The sequence below is a fragment of the Coturnix japonica genome, chromosome 5 (assembly GCF_054131305.1).
Source record: "Coturnix japonica strain WE chromosome 5, WE-NBRP24, whole genome shotgun sequence".
Classification (NCBI taxonomy): Eukaryota; Metazoa; Chordata; class Aves; order Galliformes; family Phasianidae; genus Coturnix; species Coturnix japonica.
In genome coordinates this window covers 33,278,013-33,295,478 of record NC_140667.1, presented here as the reverse complement: position 1 = coordinate 33,295,478, position 17,466 = coordinate 33,278,013, and the positions used below count along the sequence as shown (strand labels likewise).

Below are 17,466 nucleotides of genomic sequence, written 5' to 3'. Positions count from 1 at the left end.
ATAAATAACTTAATAACTTAAAAAGACAAAAAATACTGAGATATTTGGTGTGCTGCAGAGAAGGAGGATTGAAAGTAAAATATTTTGTAGTGAAATTTGTTACATAGTATATTTTAAAAAGGTTACATTGCACATCTAGTATAACAGATTTATTTATCTTGATCTGATATTGGCATAGTTTGCATTTAGGCCAAAAAAACCCAAATACCTTAATGCACAGGGAAAGCAGATGTCTACCCATCTATTATAACTTAGAACAGTAAATTGGATTGTCTGAGCATTTCTATTTATTTTGATTGGACATGATCAAATCTGGTTTAAGTGACTGCTGATAATTCAGTCTAGGATAGGGATGTTATGGTTTACATTATTGTTTGATTCTTTGTTTTCAGTTGTGACATCTACTAAAATTTTTAGTAGATATGAGAGCATTTAATCTCTCCATAATGTTGGGTACTGAGAGATTTGAGCTTGTTGTTGGGAACCACTTTAACAAGTGTGTAACAAGATAGTGTGTAAGGCAGAGTATAGAATAAGTATCTACTGATTCTTCATTTGCTAATTTTGGTAATCTACCTAAGGTCAATTTTCTAAAGTCTCTTTATAATTTCTTGAGAGGAAGGGAGAAGTATATGTATGTCTTCTTTTTCCTTGGATGGATGTTTTAGGATAAGTGGAATGTAATCTTTTGTGGTGGTTCTTCACACTCTGATTAATATATGTTATATTTGGAGCTCTAAATTAGTCTTTGTTGCATTCACTAGAAGTTTTCTGGTAACTTTTTTTGCGATAATTAGCGTTAATATTAAGTGTCTATAATTTGTGGGGTTTAATATCTTAATATTATAATATTTTTCAACATAGTCACCACCATGAGCTATGCATTTTCACCAGAGATGAACAGTGAGTGCATGTTTTTTTTCCTGCATGGAGGAATTCAGTGTTTCACCTGTGCTTCAAATGCATTTGTGTCAACTGTCAGTTTGTTAGGCTGCTCCTCTTCTGCAGTTTGTTGCACAGCAACAAAATATAATGGAATATTGTCAGAAAGTTTCAATCTCTACTGTCATACCACCAGCATCCACTTATGATGTAGTGGGCCAATAACGTAAAATGTAGCTTTCAGAGCAGCCTTCATATTTTAACTATTTCTCTGTACATGCCCTATCTTGTAGAATTATTCAAGATTTGCATATGGTTCCTGTCATTCTTAGTCAAGATGTTAATCGAAGGAAGAGATCTGGGGACCTGGAGTTTATTTTAATTGTCTTCAAGTGATAATGGGCTTTTGAAAGTTGTAATCTCTTCCTTTGTTACAGAGTATATGATAAGCAATGAAATCGGTATTGTTTTGGTTTTTTTTTTTTCAGGGTAGAAGAATTAAGGTATTGTTGTACAAAAGGATTAAAACAGAAAAAATATTGAAAATCTAAGCTTCTTGTTTGCATATTCAGTATTATGTTCTTTTCTACACTGGAACAAAAGAAGCTTCTGCAGTAGGAAAAAAATATATTGCAGACTTTTTTGCATGCCAGAGAGGGAGTTGCATATGTTAATAGTGAAATGCATATTTAAGTTTGAGTATGCATTAACTGAATTAAGAAAAGCAAGCTTTTCTTAATGTACAAATACTTGTTATACATGATTTTAAAACTCAATGTAATATAATGCCTTCTCTTTTTTAAGCTGCCAGCTAATAAAGATGCCTTCCGAAAGACATGGAACCCTAAGTATACGCTACGCAGTCATTTTGATGGAGTGCGGGCATTAGCTTTTCATCCTGTAGAGCCTGTGCTGGTTACAGCCTCTGAGGACCATACTCTAAAACTTTGGAATTTGCAGAAAACGGTTCCTGCCAAAAAGTAAGTGTATGGGTTTCATGAAGCATTAGTTCTGTTTTTAAAAGTATTTGAAGTTGATTCTCTTAAAACTGTTAAACGCTTCTAGAGTTTTTCAGTAGAGACTTCATTTGGTGTAATAATGTTTCCTCTTCATCTTTCAGGAGTGCCTCTTTAGATGTAGAACCCATCTACACATTTAGGGCCCACATGTAAGTGTTTATCAGAATTACTTGATAATTTTTGATCTCCTGGATTCATAAAACACTATATAGACAAGATTATACTCTTTAAACCAGATCGATACTGAATCCCTATCATCAATTGCGGACTTCACAATAAAATAAGAAGGAAGGAAATGTAGAAGATGATACTGGAATTGCCTGAGCAATGTTTTGGGCTGGGGCTTTTAATATGTAATACCTAAAGAAAATAGATAAGGTTGAATTCTAGTAGTCTGACATAGTAGCCCTCAGTTTTGAGAGGTGAAAAATACAGTTGCAGTCATCAAGAAAAAAAAAGGACTTAATGCAGGCTCGACATTCATTTATCCCTGTGTCGAAGCATGTAGGTGGATTCAACTAGCAGTATCTGTTTTCACCGGCTTAGAATATGTAATTTCAGTTTGCTAATCTGCACTTAAGACCAGTAAACTATATCTTAAGCATGACCTGTTGTGAGCCAGCCATCGAATTTTGGGATATTGTTTTACAAGACAGTTAAACCTGACTTAGTGTTATGTCCAAAGGTGCTGCTTCCTTCTGGGACACAGCTTGTCTAGTGTCCCTGCAAACAGGTTCAAGAAGTTAAACCAGCAGTAGTCTAGCCTTAACCAAGAAGTACTCCTCCTAAGATTATTTTTCTGAGCCAGTTTTCTGAAGCATATGTTTCTGTCCATCTGAGAAAGTTCACAGTTTTAGTGGCAGGGAGCTAGAACAACCTCTTTCAGCACAGCTAATTTTTAGATAGGCATAGATTGTCTGTTTAAAAAAAAAAAAAATGTATGTATACATTCCTTCCTGCTTTGCAGAATTAGTTTCTACTGTAGTAAGATTGTGTTCTTGAATTGCTTAAATTTTGATAATTGTTGTATATATTTTAATGTAGGTTTGTATAACTTGCTAAGACTTAAGGTTTTAACAGAATTTTTTAATCCAGGGTATTTGTTTTTGCCTTTTTAAAAAGAGATTGCGAAATTATAACTGTACTGTTGTCAGTACCAGTAAACTACTTATTCTCTGTCTCCCAATAGTGGACCTGTATTGTCATTGGCAATTAGTTCTAATGGAGAACAATGTTTCAGTGGTGGTATTGATGCAACCATCCAGTGGTGGAACATGCCTAGCCCTAACGTGGACCCATATGACACCTATGGTAAGCACCTTTTAAAAGAAAAACAATCGATAGGTGTTGTCTTGGACACAAATTTTCCACTTGGCAACATGTTTTCGAAGCCTATTGCACAATGTGAATGCCACTTATCAAATGAATTGCGCTTTCAACTTTTGTATGCAATTACTGTTTGCTGCTAACTTCGTTTGCATTAGTGACGTGTTGTCTATAGAACTGTAACGGAGAAAGTGGCAAATCATAATGTTTAAATAATGAAGATATCGGTTGTATCCCTTTCTACAAGACAGGCTTTTTACTTTGGTTTTCCAAAATCTGGAATTTTAATGCCGTGTAGGCAAATTGTTTTTGCATTTCATTTCCCATACCCAGTGACTTAAATTGCTGTTAACTGTATGAAAAACTAGTTTGTCTCCCTTATGCTGGTGTGGTTCAGCAGTATCACATGTTACTGAAGTTTGAATTGGTTTAGAGGCAGGACTGTTGTGTATTCTTGCTCTTTTTGTTATGCAACTGTAGTAAGTGATCTGATACACCGCTCAGGCTGCAAAATCTGTATCAGTGAGGTGAAGAGGAAGCAATGCTGTCTTGCATCAATTTAAAAAGACTAGTAAAGTGATCTTAAAATTTACATGGGCCTCAGGCAGTCACTACTGAAGTAACAAAGTAATTTTTAAAAGCCAGAGCTCTCTCAAGTTATTTTTCCTCTTTTGTTTGCAAGACTTTATTTTAAATTTCACACAAAATTAAGTTTTGGAGATTTTTCACTTAGTCCTTTCCACCTACCTTTTTGTCTCTGTACTACTCACAGCCTGGTTTATTGAAAAACACTCTATGAAAAGTAGCTGTAAAATATAGATATATTTCTTTGTTTCACAACAAAAGTAAACTTGTTTCAATATTTGGGTGCCCAGATTCTTTAGAGCACCTATGAGTCAGCAGAGTACAGTAAGTTGAGGGGGGAAAAAAAGCAGTATTACAGTGAAGGCATCAGAGTTAGAGGAACTCAGAGTTTGAGTAACTGATGAATAGGCTGATCTTTTTTGTTTTAGGTGCTTTTACATCTTGCACAAAGAAAAGGCTGCAGTAAAGAATCTTTAAGTTAGTAAATTTAGATGAAGGAAGCAAACCTCTCAGAGAGGAGGTTATAACAAATGTTTCATATATCAATACTTTTAGATTTTCCTACTACTGATATTCAAAGAATAGATGAGTATAACTAACAGATCTGTAAGAACACAGATGTGGTAAATTACTTATCAGTATTTTAGCAAATGTGGCACATAGCTGTTTTACTTGAAATATTATTTATATTGAAATGTGATAAATACTTATTTGGTTTCTGATCTTTTGTCTTTCCAGAGCCAAACGTTCTAGCTGGCACACTAGTTGCTCACACAGATGCAGTCTGGGGTCTTGCTTACAGTGGTGTTAAGAATCACTTACTATCTTGTTCAGCAGATGGCACTATTAGATTATGGAACCCACCAGAAAAAATGCCCTGTATTTGCACTTACAATGGAGAGAAAGGTAAGTTTTTTGCTGGGTAATTTTGGTTTTGAAAATTTGTTATGGGACATCTGATGAAGTTCTTGGCTCGTCTCAATTTTTCAAAGCTAGTTAACACGACTAAAGAGAGATTCTTTTAATAAGATAATCCTGATGCTGTGGTGTTATTCTGAAGGGAGCAAATTAAGTATGGGTAAGCTTAATGCTTATGTTGTTAAGAATGTTAAGATGTTCTCTTGTTTCTAAAGGCATTTTTTTTCCTCACTTTTTAGAGCATGGAATACCTACATCAGTTGACTTCATAGGTTGTGATCCTGCTCATATGGTGGCATCATTTAACACTGGCAGCACAGTCATCTATGATTTAGAAACATCTCAGTCAGTGGTAATGCTTTCATCCCAAGTAGAATCTGGTAAATAAAGCTCTTTTCTATTAAGTATTTAACTTGAATGAAGTGCCTGTATGAAAGTTTTATCATGTGGGAAGTAAAAAAACAAGCTTATGATAATAAGGGATTTCAGCAAAATATTCAGTGTAGAATCTGTCCAGATGGTGCTTCAGTCCTCTCGTATGGAACATGTAATATTAGAAATTCTGTTGCTACAAATAAGGTGTTACATAACTTGTTGTTGATAATTGTATATAGTTGATGAGACTCTAAATAGAGGACTTGTCTTCAGTACTTCATTTTCTTGAATCTATGGAAGTGTTTCATAAAGAAAGCATTCGGTTTCTGATTATTCAAATCTTTGCAAATACATCTAAAAGTGTAGTGCAAGGGAAGAATTTGCTTTTCCTTTCCAATTAGTCCAATTCACTTAAGGATTGTTCTTATAGTATCAAGTAGCATATAGATAAGATAGCTTTTGCAGATTTTTATAACATGTGCTGAAGCCTATACTCTGGGTATTGTGCATAGCTGACACTGACAGTGAGAAGCACCATTGCAGATTGGAGAGATTCCTTTCCTCCTTTAAGAGAATCTCAAAAGAAATCAACAAAACAAGAATGAAGGAAACAATCTTTAAGACAGGAAGTGTATTATAAGGAGCATTCTGAGAACTTACAAAGATGCTCTAAACTTTCAGTATTTCTTTAAGCTGAAATACATAAAAATATATCTGCTGGAATCTTGTAGGTTAGGTTGAGTTTAGATTTTTTGTTTGTTTGTTTTCAAGATGTATTTTTTTAATATGAGTTGTGTTCTAAATATATGGGTGATTTGTTCCTTTCCTGATTTGTTTGCCATCCATCTGAACGATCTTTCTTATGTGTAAACCAGTTGTGCAGCTTTAACCTTAAAGTACATTGGCAGGAGTATACCTGGCTTAATCTATCTTCTGTTAAGGCAAGATGGTGTATTAGATGTATTGATGTTGTTCTGAAGGTGTTCCTTATATAATGTTAATACAGTATGGTAAAGTGGAATGCTAAAATATTTTCATTTTAGCTTTAGCCATTTCTTTAAGGCAAATGAGTATATGTTTGTGTTTTTTTTAATTTCAGGTGTACAATCAAATAATCACATTAACAAGGTAGTAAGTCATCCCACACTTCCTGTTACTATTACAGCTCATGAAGATAGACACATCAAATTTTTTGACAACAAAACGGGTAAGGGTAAAGAGACCCTCATGTGAATGTATGAATATGTTCCAAGTAGATCTGGATGGATATAGGAAGAATCCATTTGTAGAGAATATACTAGTGACCAGGACTTGATGTAGTTCCAAGATTAACTTTTATATGAAATTATGCCATCCCTTGCAACTGTGACTTCAGCAGTCAGAAACATTCCCTTATACAGAGATGGTTATGGCAGGCCAGAATATCCTTTTAAATTAGCAAGATGTTGATTTATAGAATATCTCCACTATTTTATTCCTGTTTTCACCATTTCCATGCTTATCACTCCAAACTTATCACTCAGTTATATTTTCAATTCTCAGTCATAAAAATCATTACTTGGTACTGAGACAAGATATGGCCCTTAATTCATTGTAGCAGTGGAAGCCTTTGTTATACTTAAGTTGTTGGTTAAGTTCTATTCGACTTCAATTTTTGAATCGGCTGTCATTTTCTGTGTGTTATCCTACTAAGCGGGGAAAAAAAAAAAAAAAAAAAAGCATAAACTGACTTCTGTATGTATGTGTGCAAAACCCCTGTTTAAAATGTCTGCTTAGGAGATGGAGAGGGGTGTTATTCTGGTATTTTTGTTTTGGTTTTATTAGCTTTCTGCCTTTAAAAAGAAAAGGATAAGATGTTTTTTTTCCCCACTTCTTCTCACCTGTGGTCATTAAATATGCTGAAATGATTGCTCTGAAATTCAAATGTATTACCAAGTCTTTAAAAGTAACAAAGGAAGATATGGCATGAACAAATAACTGCATTAAAGACTGGAAATGGAAAGTGACCAGGAAGAAATGTAGATCCTTGTAGGCTTGAGAATAAGCATATTAAATTCTGTGTGGATAAATGTGTGAGGGAAAGGAATAGCCAACAATATCAGTTAATATATTGTATGAGTTCCTGATGCATACATACTTGTACTTTGTGTTAGTCTCCTATTGCTCAAAAAAGGATATAGCAAAAAAAGCGTTTCAAAGAGTGGTTTAACGTATGAGAAATGCCAAATTGGGCTAAGATTCTTCAGGAAAAGAGAACTGGATAAAGATGACAGAACTTTTTCATGTTGGTTATGGTCTTACTGTGGACTTGTTAGCTTACTCTCTTTTCCAAAACAAGAACTAAGGTTCAACTGACAAAGAGTCCAGGGGAAATGGCACAGAGTAGTTGGATATGCAGGTAACCACTTAGGTTTGTAACAGTACATTTTAGAAGTTGGAGAACATCTTGTATCTAAAGTACCACTTAGTTGTCCTGTTCGATGGACCTTTGATATTACCGAGTATGTCTTTTCAAAGCTTTGTCAACAGTATGGTAGAGTGATCAGATATGGGGACATTTGCTGGACTAAAACAACTGTTATTGCTATTTGAGAAGATGCCAGATATATCAGTACTTATGATATGAATACCTTTGAGAATTGCCATTTTACCCATATGTTTGTACAAGTCTGTGGTTGAAACTTAATAATTTATAGTACAACTGTAGTTTTCAGATATTCAAATCAGTGTTATTCTCCATTGCACTTAATGGGAATATTATTTTTAGAAGAAACAGTTCTTCCCAGGAAACTGACTGTTTATTTTGCTTTTAGGTAAAATGATCCATTCGATGGTTGCTCACTTGGATGCTGTCACGAGTCTAGCTGTAGATCCTAATGGAATCTATTTAATGTCTGGAAGTAAGGGTTTTTTAATTCTCTTATGTTTTATGCATTTTGTATTTCTTTTGCTTTTAAGCATCTGACAAAAATCTAATCTTGTATTTTTTTTATTTGTTTTTCTTGTTTTTCTCCAAACAGGCCATGATTGTTCCATTAGATTATGGAATTTGGACAGCAAGACATGTGTGCAAGAAATAACAGCTCATAGGAAAAAGCTGGATGAATCAATTTATGATGTAGCATTTCATCCATCAAAAGCATATATTGCCAGTGCAGGAGCTGATGCCCTTGCCAAAGTATTTGTGTGACACAGCAGAACAAGCCTGCGTCATAGCAGCAGGTCTGTTTGGACAAAAAAGAGGGAACGCGTCACTGCCATCAATAAGGTTACCAATAAGACACTACATCCGATCTGCCTGAGTGAAGGCTCTTAAGTGGGGCAGGTTTCAGTTGGTGAAAAGTCACCACATCTTGAACAATGTCAGGCTCATTCATTTAACTGTAATTACTGTATTCGGGGGGGTGGGGAGAAGTAAAAAAGGAAAACCAGTATTTGTAGCCTTGACTGGATATGAACTGAGCGTATGTCTGTTCTTTAGGTGTCTTTAAGCAAACGTGGAGTCTGATCTTACAAAAGACTTTTATTTTGGACTCTGTGTGCTGCCTTAGGGTTAGGAATGTGGTGCTCTTGTGGGGGGAAGTGAGCTCCAAGAGTAGCTTTCTTTTCATCTCTTAGTAATCTTCTGTTTATCAGTTGAATGCCACAGATTCCCCTTTTAAACTTTTATTTTGCTTTAAAGAAAAGGAAATTTAACTTAAAATATTTTAGCATTAGTTGCACAAAATGTTTGGATAAAATTCTAGTTTTTATAAGTCTTTTTATATATTTAGCCTGTCACAACAGTGCTCAAGATTGTATTGATAATGTTTTTCTGCATTATAGAACCCTAAAACACAGAGAACTCACTGACCCGCTGCCGTGTAACCACACTCTTCCCTTCTTTTGCCTAATACAGCTCAGCTAAGTCCTTGCATAAGGATGCTAATTCTTCATCATTGCGTAACTGTCTTCATAAATAAAGGACTGTAAAATGTGTTTAAATGAAACACAGAGGGGTTAACACCCCCCAATGAACTCTTAAAAAAAAATAAAATAAAAAAATATTAATCTTGGCATCCTATCACTATGTGATATTTTGTACATCTTACTGTATTTACGAGTTTATTTATCAAGGATTACCCATCTTGCTAATGGCCTATTGTTATTTATTTCACTTTTTGTTGGTCTTTATATCCTTTTATGTAGTGTGTTAAAGGGCCCTGTATATCTATTATGGCACTCTTTGAACAGTCTAAAATAGATAAGAAAATGGGACATTTCATGATTCTAAAGTTGCAAACCAAGACTATTTTTTTTTTCCTTTGGTTAAGTATTTGAAGTGGAGTGGATTCCAAAAACCAATCTTGTTTCAGAACTTTTGGAGTGAATTTTTTTTTTTTTTTTTTTTTTTTTTTTTTTTTGCGTTTCAAATAGAATACAAAAGTAGTTGATTCAAGATTCATAAATCTGCTGTGTTTTGGCTAGTTATTCCCTGCTTTTATTTTATTTTTGGATGTGCTTCAGTTTATGGTGTAACTAAACATTTTGTTTGTGTAATGCATGATTAATACAATAAAGTATTTTTTCTAGTCTTCCACAAAACTTTTCTGATCAGTTTGCGAGTTTTGATGAGTTTTGTAAGGTTTCTGTTTTACAAACTATGAATCAGCAAATTTTTAAGATTGTACCACATAGCAGAAGTACAGCTGTTGAAAAATAATGTATATAAAATGCATATAATAAATATTAAATGGTGTACCTGTATGTTACTGTTGGCTACATTATTTTGTGTTGCACAGTTTGAAAGTGTCATTCTACAAGTTACTAAATTAGGTCTAAATTTTAGCAAAACGATCATTTGTTTGTTATGCTTATAATCTCCTTTGCTTTTCGGAAACTGTAATAGTTGTCTGGATGTCAACACTGTTTCAAGCAGCACCATCCACCTATAAGAACATGTTTCCACTGTATTCCTAAAGCGTTTTACAAGAACAAGCTGGAAATTGTTAAAGTATTTTTAGAGCCCTTATAAGATGATCACACTGGTTTTGCTTGTCTTTGTACATGAAGTGATTCTCAAGTGATTTCAGAACCAGGGAGGGACTGTTTTTACTTAAAAATGCCATGAAATCATTGTGTTGAATTTAAAAGGAATAAAACACTCATTCATTTCTAAATGCTCACAATTTGTCTGTATGTCAAATGTTACCCATTAACCTTTGCTATTTCTTTACAAGTCCTCCAGTAAAGATGATGTCCATAAGGGCAGTTGTCTTTGTAAAGGGCTGGTCCAACAGGTCAGCAGTTTGCATCTCTGTGATGAGTTGCTTTCCTGATAGTTTATCAGTAGTAAAGAAAACTGCAACACGAAACTTAGATTTTCTTACAAAAGTGCTATGTTTAGGAATAAAGTACCTTTCGCTGGAACATGTTCCTATAGGTGGTTCTGGCTGTATTGTTCCATGTAAGTTTCCAGTTCAGCAGTAAGAATGTATCTTATGCCATCTCCTGTCAAGCAAATTAGTATTTTAAAAACAAGGGGAAAAGGTGCCCATGGTAGACACAATACTGCAGTAATATTCTGAAATTAATTTTGTTTTAGTAATACTGGTATGTTGTTTGAAATGTGTTACAGTAAATAATAATTGTATGGGAATTGGATAACTTTGTCCATTATCATGAAGATTGAGGGTGAGGCCTTTCAGTAACTGCTTGTAGGACACTAAGACTTTACTTTTGAAATTAACATTCAGCTGATTTGCACTTTTTTTTTCCTTTCAGTCTAAAGCATTCAACTAATCAACAGACAAGAGAGTCTTTGAATTTTATTGGAAGTAATTTCATAATTGCCTTTTCTGAAGCCAAACATTGTTTCTGGCAGCTTTTCCAGACCGCTGCATTTTAATGCTTAAATGAAATGTGATTGTTTAATAAACATTGCCATGCATAACAATTACTTTTTTTTTTTTTGAGTTGTATTAAAATTGAAATGGTAAAAACAAAAAAATTGCTTATTTTCTTTAATTGAAATCTCAGTCATCTTAGTTCACTGATGCATAGCAGACAAAATGCTGTACTGAAGCTTCCTTTATTGAATGTTGGCAATAATCTCTCGTACAGTCTTAGTCTATTTACTGTGGGTTATAATGTTCTAAAACCTTTATTTTTAGATTAGAAGAACTATTGTATTGGTGGTGGAAACACTGATAGTCCTGAAATTTCCATTTAGGAAAAACACCTCTGCAAGGACCAATTTCCCTCTGTTTTGGAAATGAGAACCAAGGGATGCACCCTCAAAAACCTGACCGGAAAAATACCAAAATGTTTAATATTAGGGGTTGGTATCTAAGACAGAGTTGCTTGAATAGTCCCACTCCCTATCTTCCTTTTTTTGTATTGTAGGAACTCCTTTAAGTACTGAGCTTTCTGCAGCTTATAAAACGTATTTATGAAATACATCTGAAAAGTTTTAACAAGCCCTGAACAAGAACCTTCCCTAATTTAGGAATCATATGGAATTATTTATCCAACTAGGCAGTAATCGAAAACTTCTTTTTGTGGAACTCTGGGTTTGAGGAAGCATTGTCAGGCTGTACATCTCTTTCACTGCACGCTAATTAATTTAGTTTAAAACTAGCCAAGCGCTGTCCTGGCATGAGATTTCCAATCAAAACAAAAGGAGGCCCTGGGATTGTTTTATAAATCAGGTGAGCATGAATGGTGGTATGAGTTCCATATTTAATATGTTCTCTGTTTGGAGAATACACACTTGTGAGTTCTGTTGGAACTAAATGAGAGACTGAGAAGTAGTGAATTTAAAAAAAAAAAAAAAAAAGTAAAAGTAAGGGGAAAAAAACATCAAAATGCATTGCTTTGTTTTCTAAATTTAACAGAACCAAATATTGAGTGACTTGGTGGGAAATGACATGTCTTTCCTCTTTGTCCTCCTCTTATCTGGAGGTTTTAATGCCTTCCACCCCCATAGAAGACATCCAGTCTTTTAAGTGTGCATAGAGCAACAAAGTATTTGTTTTTAAACATTTATGGGTTTTATGGGAATTAATATCTGGAGCGTTCCCTAGTGATACCAAAAAAGCAATGTGAAGAAGCGTCAATCATGGGACTCTCGTTTCCAGGAATCGCTGAACCTCAGTGCTGTGGGAGTCTCTGCAGCGGTCGGTGCAGTGGAAGTCGTGCTGTACTTGAGCAGTAGTTTCTGTTTCCTTGCTTTACGTGCACATTAAACTAAAAAGTCATATTTCTCACAGTGAGGTGTTTTCTATGAGATCCAGAACCTTACTAGGAAGCTTGTAACTTTCTTGTTACTGATTTCATCTTAATTTTGGTATTGAGAACAGCTGGGAGGTAACTGATAGCGTTCAGCTGTGGGGCTTAATTCTGAAGCGCGGTGCCTGCTGTGTGCCAGCCATTCCCGAGCACGGGCTGTTGGTCATTGCGGTGGTAGCAGAGCTCTGGCTGGGGGTAGTGCTGCACCGCGGAGGGTCGGTGCGAGTATATAATGTGCAAAGCGCGCTTCTGCCCTGCACGTGCTAGAGGCGCTTGGGATGCAGGTTACATTTCAGTGCTGCACAAATGAATCAGAAATGAAGGAAATTCGGGGCCCCGGGCTCGCGTGGAGCGACGCGCCTGGGCTGTGTCGGGAAGCGCTGACCGCGTTCACCTCGTGGGAGCAGAGCAGCGCCCGTGAGGTACGGGCGGCCCCAGGGCGGCGGCGACGACCTTCGAGCGGGGCATGGAATGCTGGATGTCGGCAGCGAGACGTGAGTAGGCCCGGGCGGGCGGCACGGGGTGCGAGGCCTGGGAGGTGGAGAGGTGGTGCTCGCCTGGCAGGGTGAGCGGGGGCTCCTCCTGAGACTGCACCGGGGGCTGCCCAGCGAGCTGCTGGGGCTTGTGGAGGGGTTGGTTATGGCCGGTGGTTGGCAGAAGGACACGTGCTCTTTCCTTCGTTGGCCTCGGGAGCCATTTTCTCTCAGGGGTGCTGTGGACGAGATGTGCTCCTGGCCGCTTCCAGGTGGCTGGCCTGATTGCTGTTGGTTTAGAGTTCTTTTCCTGTACTTTACATGCTGTTTGATAAACATGCGGGTTGTTTTCTCTTTCTAAAGGGAAAGCTTTTTCTGAGGAAAAAGTTTGTTTCTTGATTGCATGAGCATTTTGCATCGAAGCTGTTGTCAGACTTACAATTGAGTGGGAATAAGGAGCTCTTGCTCAGTGCGGAAGGGCTCTTGTGAAGGCAGCAGGGAAGCAGCCAGGCCGTGGGCTGAGCACTGTGTGCCTGTGGGTGTTGTGGCTGCAGCTGTCTGCCTCCAGAATTCAGAGTGTGCTGGACAGAGCCATCACTGCACACCTGGTACTTCTGATGGAGTGGTCTTAACTGAAGAAAACTGCAGGTTTTCTGTGTTACTTCAAAAAAATATGGCGTCTTAATGACAGCAAGTCCTGTCAAATGCTTTTCAATGTTACTTTGCCTCTGTGGTAGTTGTTTATGAAACAGGAGCTGTATTTTAGCTTTGTGTGTTAGTTCTTTGACTATTTTACCTTTATTATTAGCCCAGGTGAGTGACTGCCCCTCTGAACAAGTGTTGCATTCTCTTAAGATGGTGTGCTAACAGTAGCTGTGCAGAAGAATTTCTCAGAGGGCTGTCAGAGTTTCCATAATCTCGGTGATCTGTGTAACATTAGATCGTTTCCATGGTGTGTATCTACATTCTGTGGGAAGCTTTATTTTTTTTGGTGGCTGTTTTTGCTTGAAGGGGCAACTTATTGTGGCTGTTTTCATTGTGCATGCAGCTCCCTCTGGTCCACATTCAGACGTGACCAGGTCAGTTCACTTTAGGTAAAGCCTTTGCTGATGTGTCTGCTGTGTGCTGTGCAAGAGTTCTGTCCTGCTTCTAAACCAGCTCCTAGCCCTAATTAAAATGTGTAGTCAGCATGGCAACACTGCGCGCTTCATTGCAGTCTGAATCTTTAGATGAGATAAAGCCATTGTCTTCCTACTTCTCTGAACAAGTACAATGTTATCAAAGTACCTAAGAGCAAATGTCAGAGAATGACTGGAATTACTCAGAAATAATGATAAGTTCCCAATCAAACTATCCCATTAAAAAGCTTATTTTAAATCAAAACTATGTTCACTTTTAAGTTATTGGTAAATGAGTATTGTATTTTTTCTCTTTTTTACTTTTCTAAACTTTGCCAGTATTTTGACTTGATGTTGTCTTTCTTTTACTTGTATTCCTTGGCAGAGAAGTGTTTATCGTATTGTAATCTGATCACATACACCAGGGCAGAAAAATAGTTGTTATCCCTCTGCTTACATTCTGCCATATTCTGATTGCTGGTAAGTCATAAAGGCTCTATCTGACCTCAGCGGAGGATGAAAAAGTTTAGTTAGCATTTACTAGTGAAAACAACCGTGCAGAATTCTCATGGCTGTATCTTAGGAGTTGGTCCAGGACAAGGTTTAGCTGTGAGTTCACTGCTGCCCCGAGGCCGGGGCGGTTCAAGCCGACAACGGCTGGCTTACAGGAGGGTGCCCTGGGGCTGAGGGTAGGCTGCTCCACAGCAAGGGAGCGGCACTGCCCACCCATTCATAAGCGGGCTGCAGAAGTGGTGCTGTTTGCTTCATTGTGTCCCTATCTAGGATGGCTAGAGCTTCCTCTAGACCTGGGAAATAGGAAGGATGCGGTGCTGGTTTGTATGCAGGCACAGATGAATGTAAATAAGTGTTAGAGTGATAAAACAATAAGTATCTTTTAAGCAATAAAAATGACTGATGATTGAGGATACTTCACTAACTGAACTTGATTACTTGAAAGGAAAGGAAATTATGATCCTAATGAGATTAAATTCAAAATGGGCAGTTTGCTTCAAAGCAGAAATCAAACTTCTGGATTTTATCATAGACCACAGATTTTCAGGACCTATTCTTCCTTCAGCTGAAACCACAGGCAGAATCCCTGCTGGAAGCCAAAGTTTGCGCTGCAGTTGACAGACGTACGTAACTGGAAAATGCTCTTGCTTAGATTGCAAACTGTTCAGTCAAGGTTTCTGTTTATTTGGTGTCTGTATTTGGATGACAGATGATCACAAGCTTTTCAAACACACTGGTTCAGTTTCTCAAGAAAATCCTTTGTTTCCTGTCCTGGGTCCAAACCAAAGCCAGTCAGCATGATTTTCTTTGGACTGCTGTTAGTAGGCTGGGGATCTAAGCCTCCAGCTTCCAGACAGTTTGTTAAAGATACAAGCTGATCTTCTGTGACAGAGTTCTCAGGCCTCCTATGGCACTTGCGTGCAACAGAGAAATTTTCTGTGATTTTTGTGGCTTTGCTGCTTACTGGAGCTAACTTACCCATAAGCCTAATAAAGGAAGGGAAGTGCTGAGCAAACCAGAGTCTCTGCATTTAGAAGCAGTGACTGAGGGAGCTGGAGAAACTGCCCCATTAAAAAGGTGGTCCAAAATCAAGGCATCAAAAGTTGTCATCACTTTTGTTCTTCAGAACAGAAGAGATGAAAATAGAGTATTTGTACTGTGTGGAGCCATACTTCATAGAAGAGAAGGCGTATGTGGCAATGCTAATGTGAGATGCAAAAAAGACTACAAACACTTATGGGAGAAAATACTGTTCTGCTGAAACTGCTCTAGTTCATAAGTTAGAAATCAAAGCAAATAGAGGAGCCCTCACCTCTTCCCTCTCCCCTGGTTACTTCAGAAGATATAGAGAAGTGTAGTCACTGAGTTTTGATCTAAGTGGTTTTGAGCTGGTTACTGTGTAGCTCTTTCTTGGCATTGAGTTTGAGAGCCAAAGTAAATTCCTTCAAAGTTATCGTTTTCTCTTAAGAGTGTTAGGATAATCTCACTTTTGGTTTGTGTTGTTTTCTTGTCTTTTTGTTCTCTTGGTGAATCTATTAATACTTAAAAAAGAGCAATAAAGGTCGGCTTCTGAGATGGTCTTTTTACATATGAGGATACAATAGGAAAGGTGACAGAAGCGCTTGGTAGCACGAAGACCTCTGCAGCATGCTGACCCTTCAGTTACCTCCTGTTTTTCCTGTATACAACCTCTGTCAGATGAGAGTACTAGCTGGAAAGCATCACACTGCATCTATATGGCAGTTCATAGCTAGGAAGGTTCTAAATGCTTAGAAGGTGCATGAGGTATAAAATCTTCAGTGTCTTGGTCTAGGAGTGGAATCAGGGATCCTGAGCCAAGGGCTGTGCTGGCAGCTTGGGATAACAATGGTTAATGATCTGAATGTTGAGCAGGGAGCTTTGTATGGATACAGTCTGTATGCTTCCCTGCTGGAACAGTGCAGGGAACAGTGAGTGGGGAAATGTCTAACATCCTCTATGTATGTAACTCCTGGTTTGGGATCTTGGCCTGGAGGTGAGTGCAGCGTTTCCTTGAAGGATGGAAGCCCTTACTGAAAGTTTTTGTGATTCTAAAAGTAGTTTCAGTTTCTTGAGGAAAGCAAGTGGATATTTTCTACGCTTAGGCTGATGTGGGCGCTCCTCTGCGAAGGGTGATTTTGGATGTGTTAAAATTCATTTGCAGTAGGTACCTAAGCCATTAAGCTGAGAGGCCTTTTTTCTCAGTGACAGATTCTTAGTTTTTGATGGGCAGCTGTCAAATACACTGCTTTCAGTAGTGGGGTTGCAAATCTGAGGCCATTCACAGTAATGAGCATTTGTAGTACTCTTTGTGGAAAAAGGGCATATAAGTTTTCATCCTATGGTCTCATAGCAACCTGGTCTGGAGTACCAGATCTGGAGGTTGGTGGCCCTGCCTGTGGCTGAGGACTTGGAACCTGATGATCCTTGGGGTCCCTTCTATCCATTCTATGATTCTGTGATAATTCTTAGCAGAGAACAGGGTGACAGTCCTAATACCTGCTGCAGTGTTCCCAAATGGAGTTTGCAAGAGTGATGGTGGCTGCAACTCTGTTTTACTGCTTGGTCCTTCAGCATGAAGCTCAACTCTCATGCTGTGGCTTTACTTTTTCTCTCACCCTAAAGAAAGCTTCAAATCCATATCTGTTACTCCGTACCATACTGTAGTGGTATGTATACCCTGTACCACTGCTCCAAACTGACCTATTTACAGCATGGTTCACATCCATTCCACCCTGTCTCTATCTCTCTAGCTCTCAGTCCTTTTTTTTTTGCTGTCATAGACCTTACTTCCAGATCAAAATTGTTCTTACTTGCTTCTGTATAAACTTTGCATATTTAAAGAATTATTCTCTGTACCTGCTATTTATTACCTCAATGTAATTGGGCGCTGTGAGGGTACAAATAGTGTCATCTCCATTTTGGCAAAATGAAAATATGTTGGCAGTTTAGTGCTGCGGCTTCTGGAAA

At 37.6% G+C, this 17,466-nt stretch overlaps 1 protein-coding gene across 9 annotated transcripts in view; it reads left to right on the top strand.

The window, feature by feature from the left end:
- STRN3 (striatin 3) overlaps positions 1 to 9,851 on the top strand; it is a 50,799-nt gene extending 40,948 nt beyond the window's left edge. For 7 of the 9 annotated variants that reach the window (XM_085549075.1, XM_085549073.1, XM_015864939.2 and 4 more), the window contains 8 exons: positions 1,687 to 1,862; positions 2,003 to 2,050; positions 3,091 to 3,212; positions 4,551 to 4,718; positions 4,970 to 5,110; positions 6,205 to 6,312; positions 7,919 to 8,005; positions 8,126 to 9,851. In XM_085549075.1, coding sequence (XP_085405201.1) covers positions 1,687 to 1,862; positions 2,003 to 2,050; positions 3,091 to 3,212; positions 4,551 to 4,718; positions 4,970 to 5,110; positions 6,205 to 6,312; positions 7,919 to 8,005; positions 8,126 to 8,295 — 1,020 coding nt within the window. In that variant the 3' untranslated portion in view covers positions 8,296 to 9,851. The remainder of the gene's footprint in view (positions 1 to 1,686; positions 1,863 to 2,002; positions 2,051 to 3,090; positions 3,213 to 4,550; positions 4,719 to 4,969; positions 5,111 to 6,204; positions 6,313 to 7,918; positions 8,006 to 8,125) is intronic. The other 2 variants (XM_085549074.1, XM_085549072.1) reach the window with 1 other exon arrangement.
- The last annotated feature ends 7,615 nt before the right edge of the window (positions 9,852 to 17,466 follow it).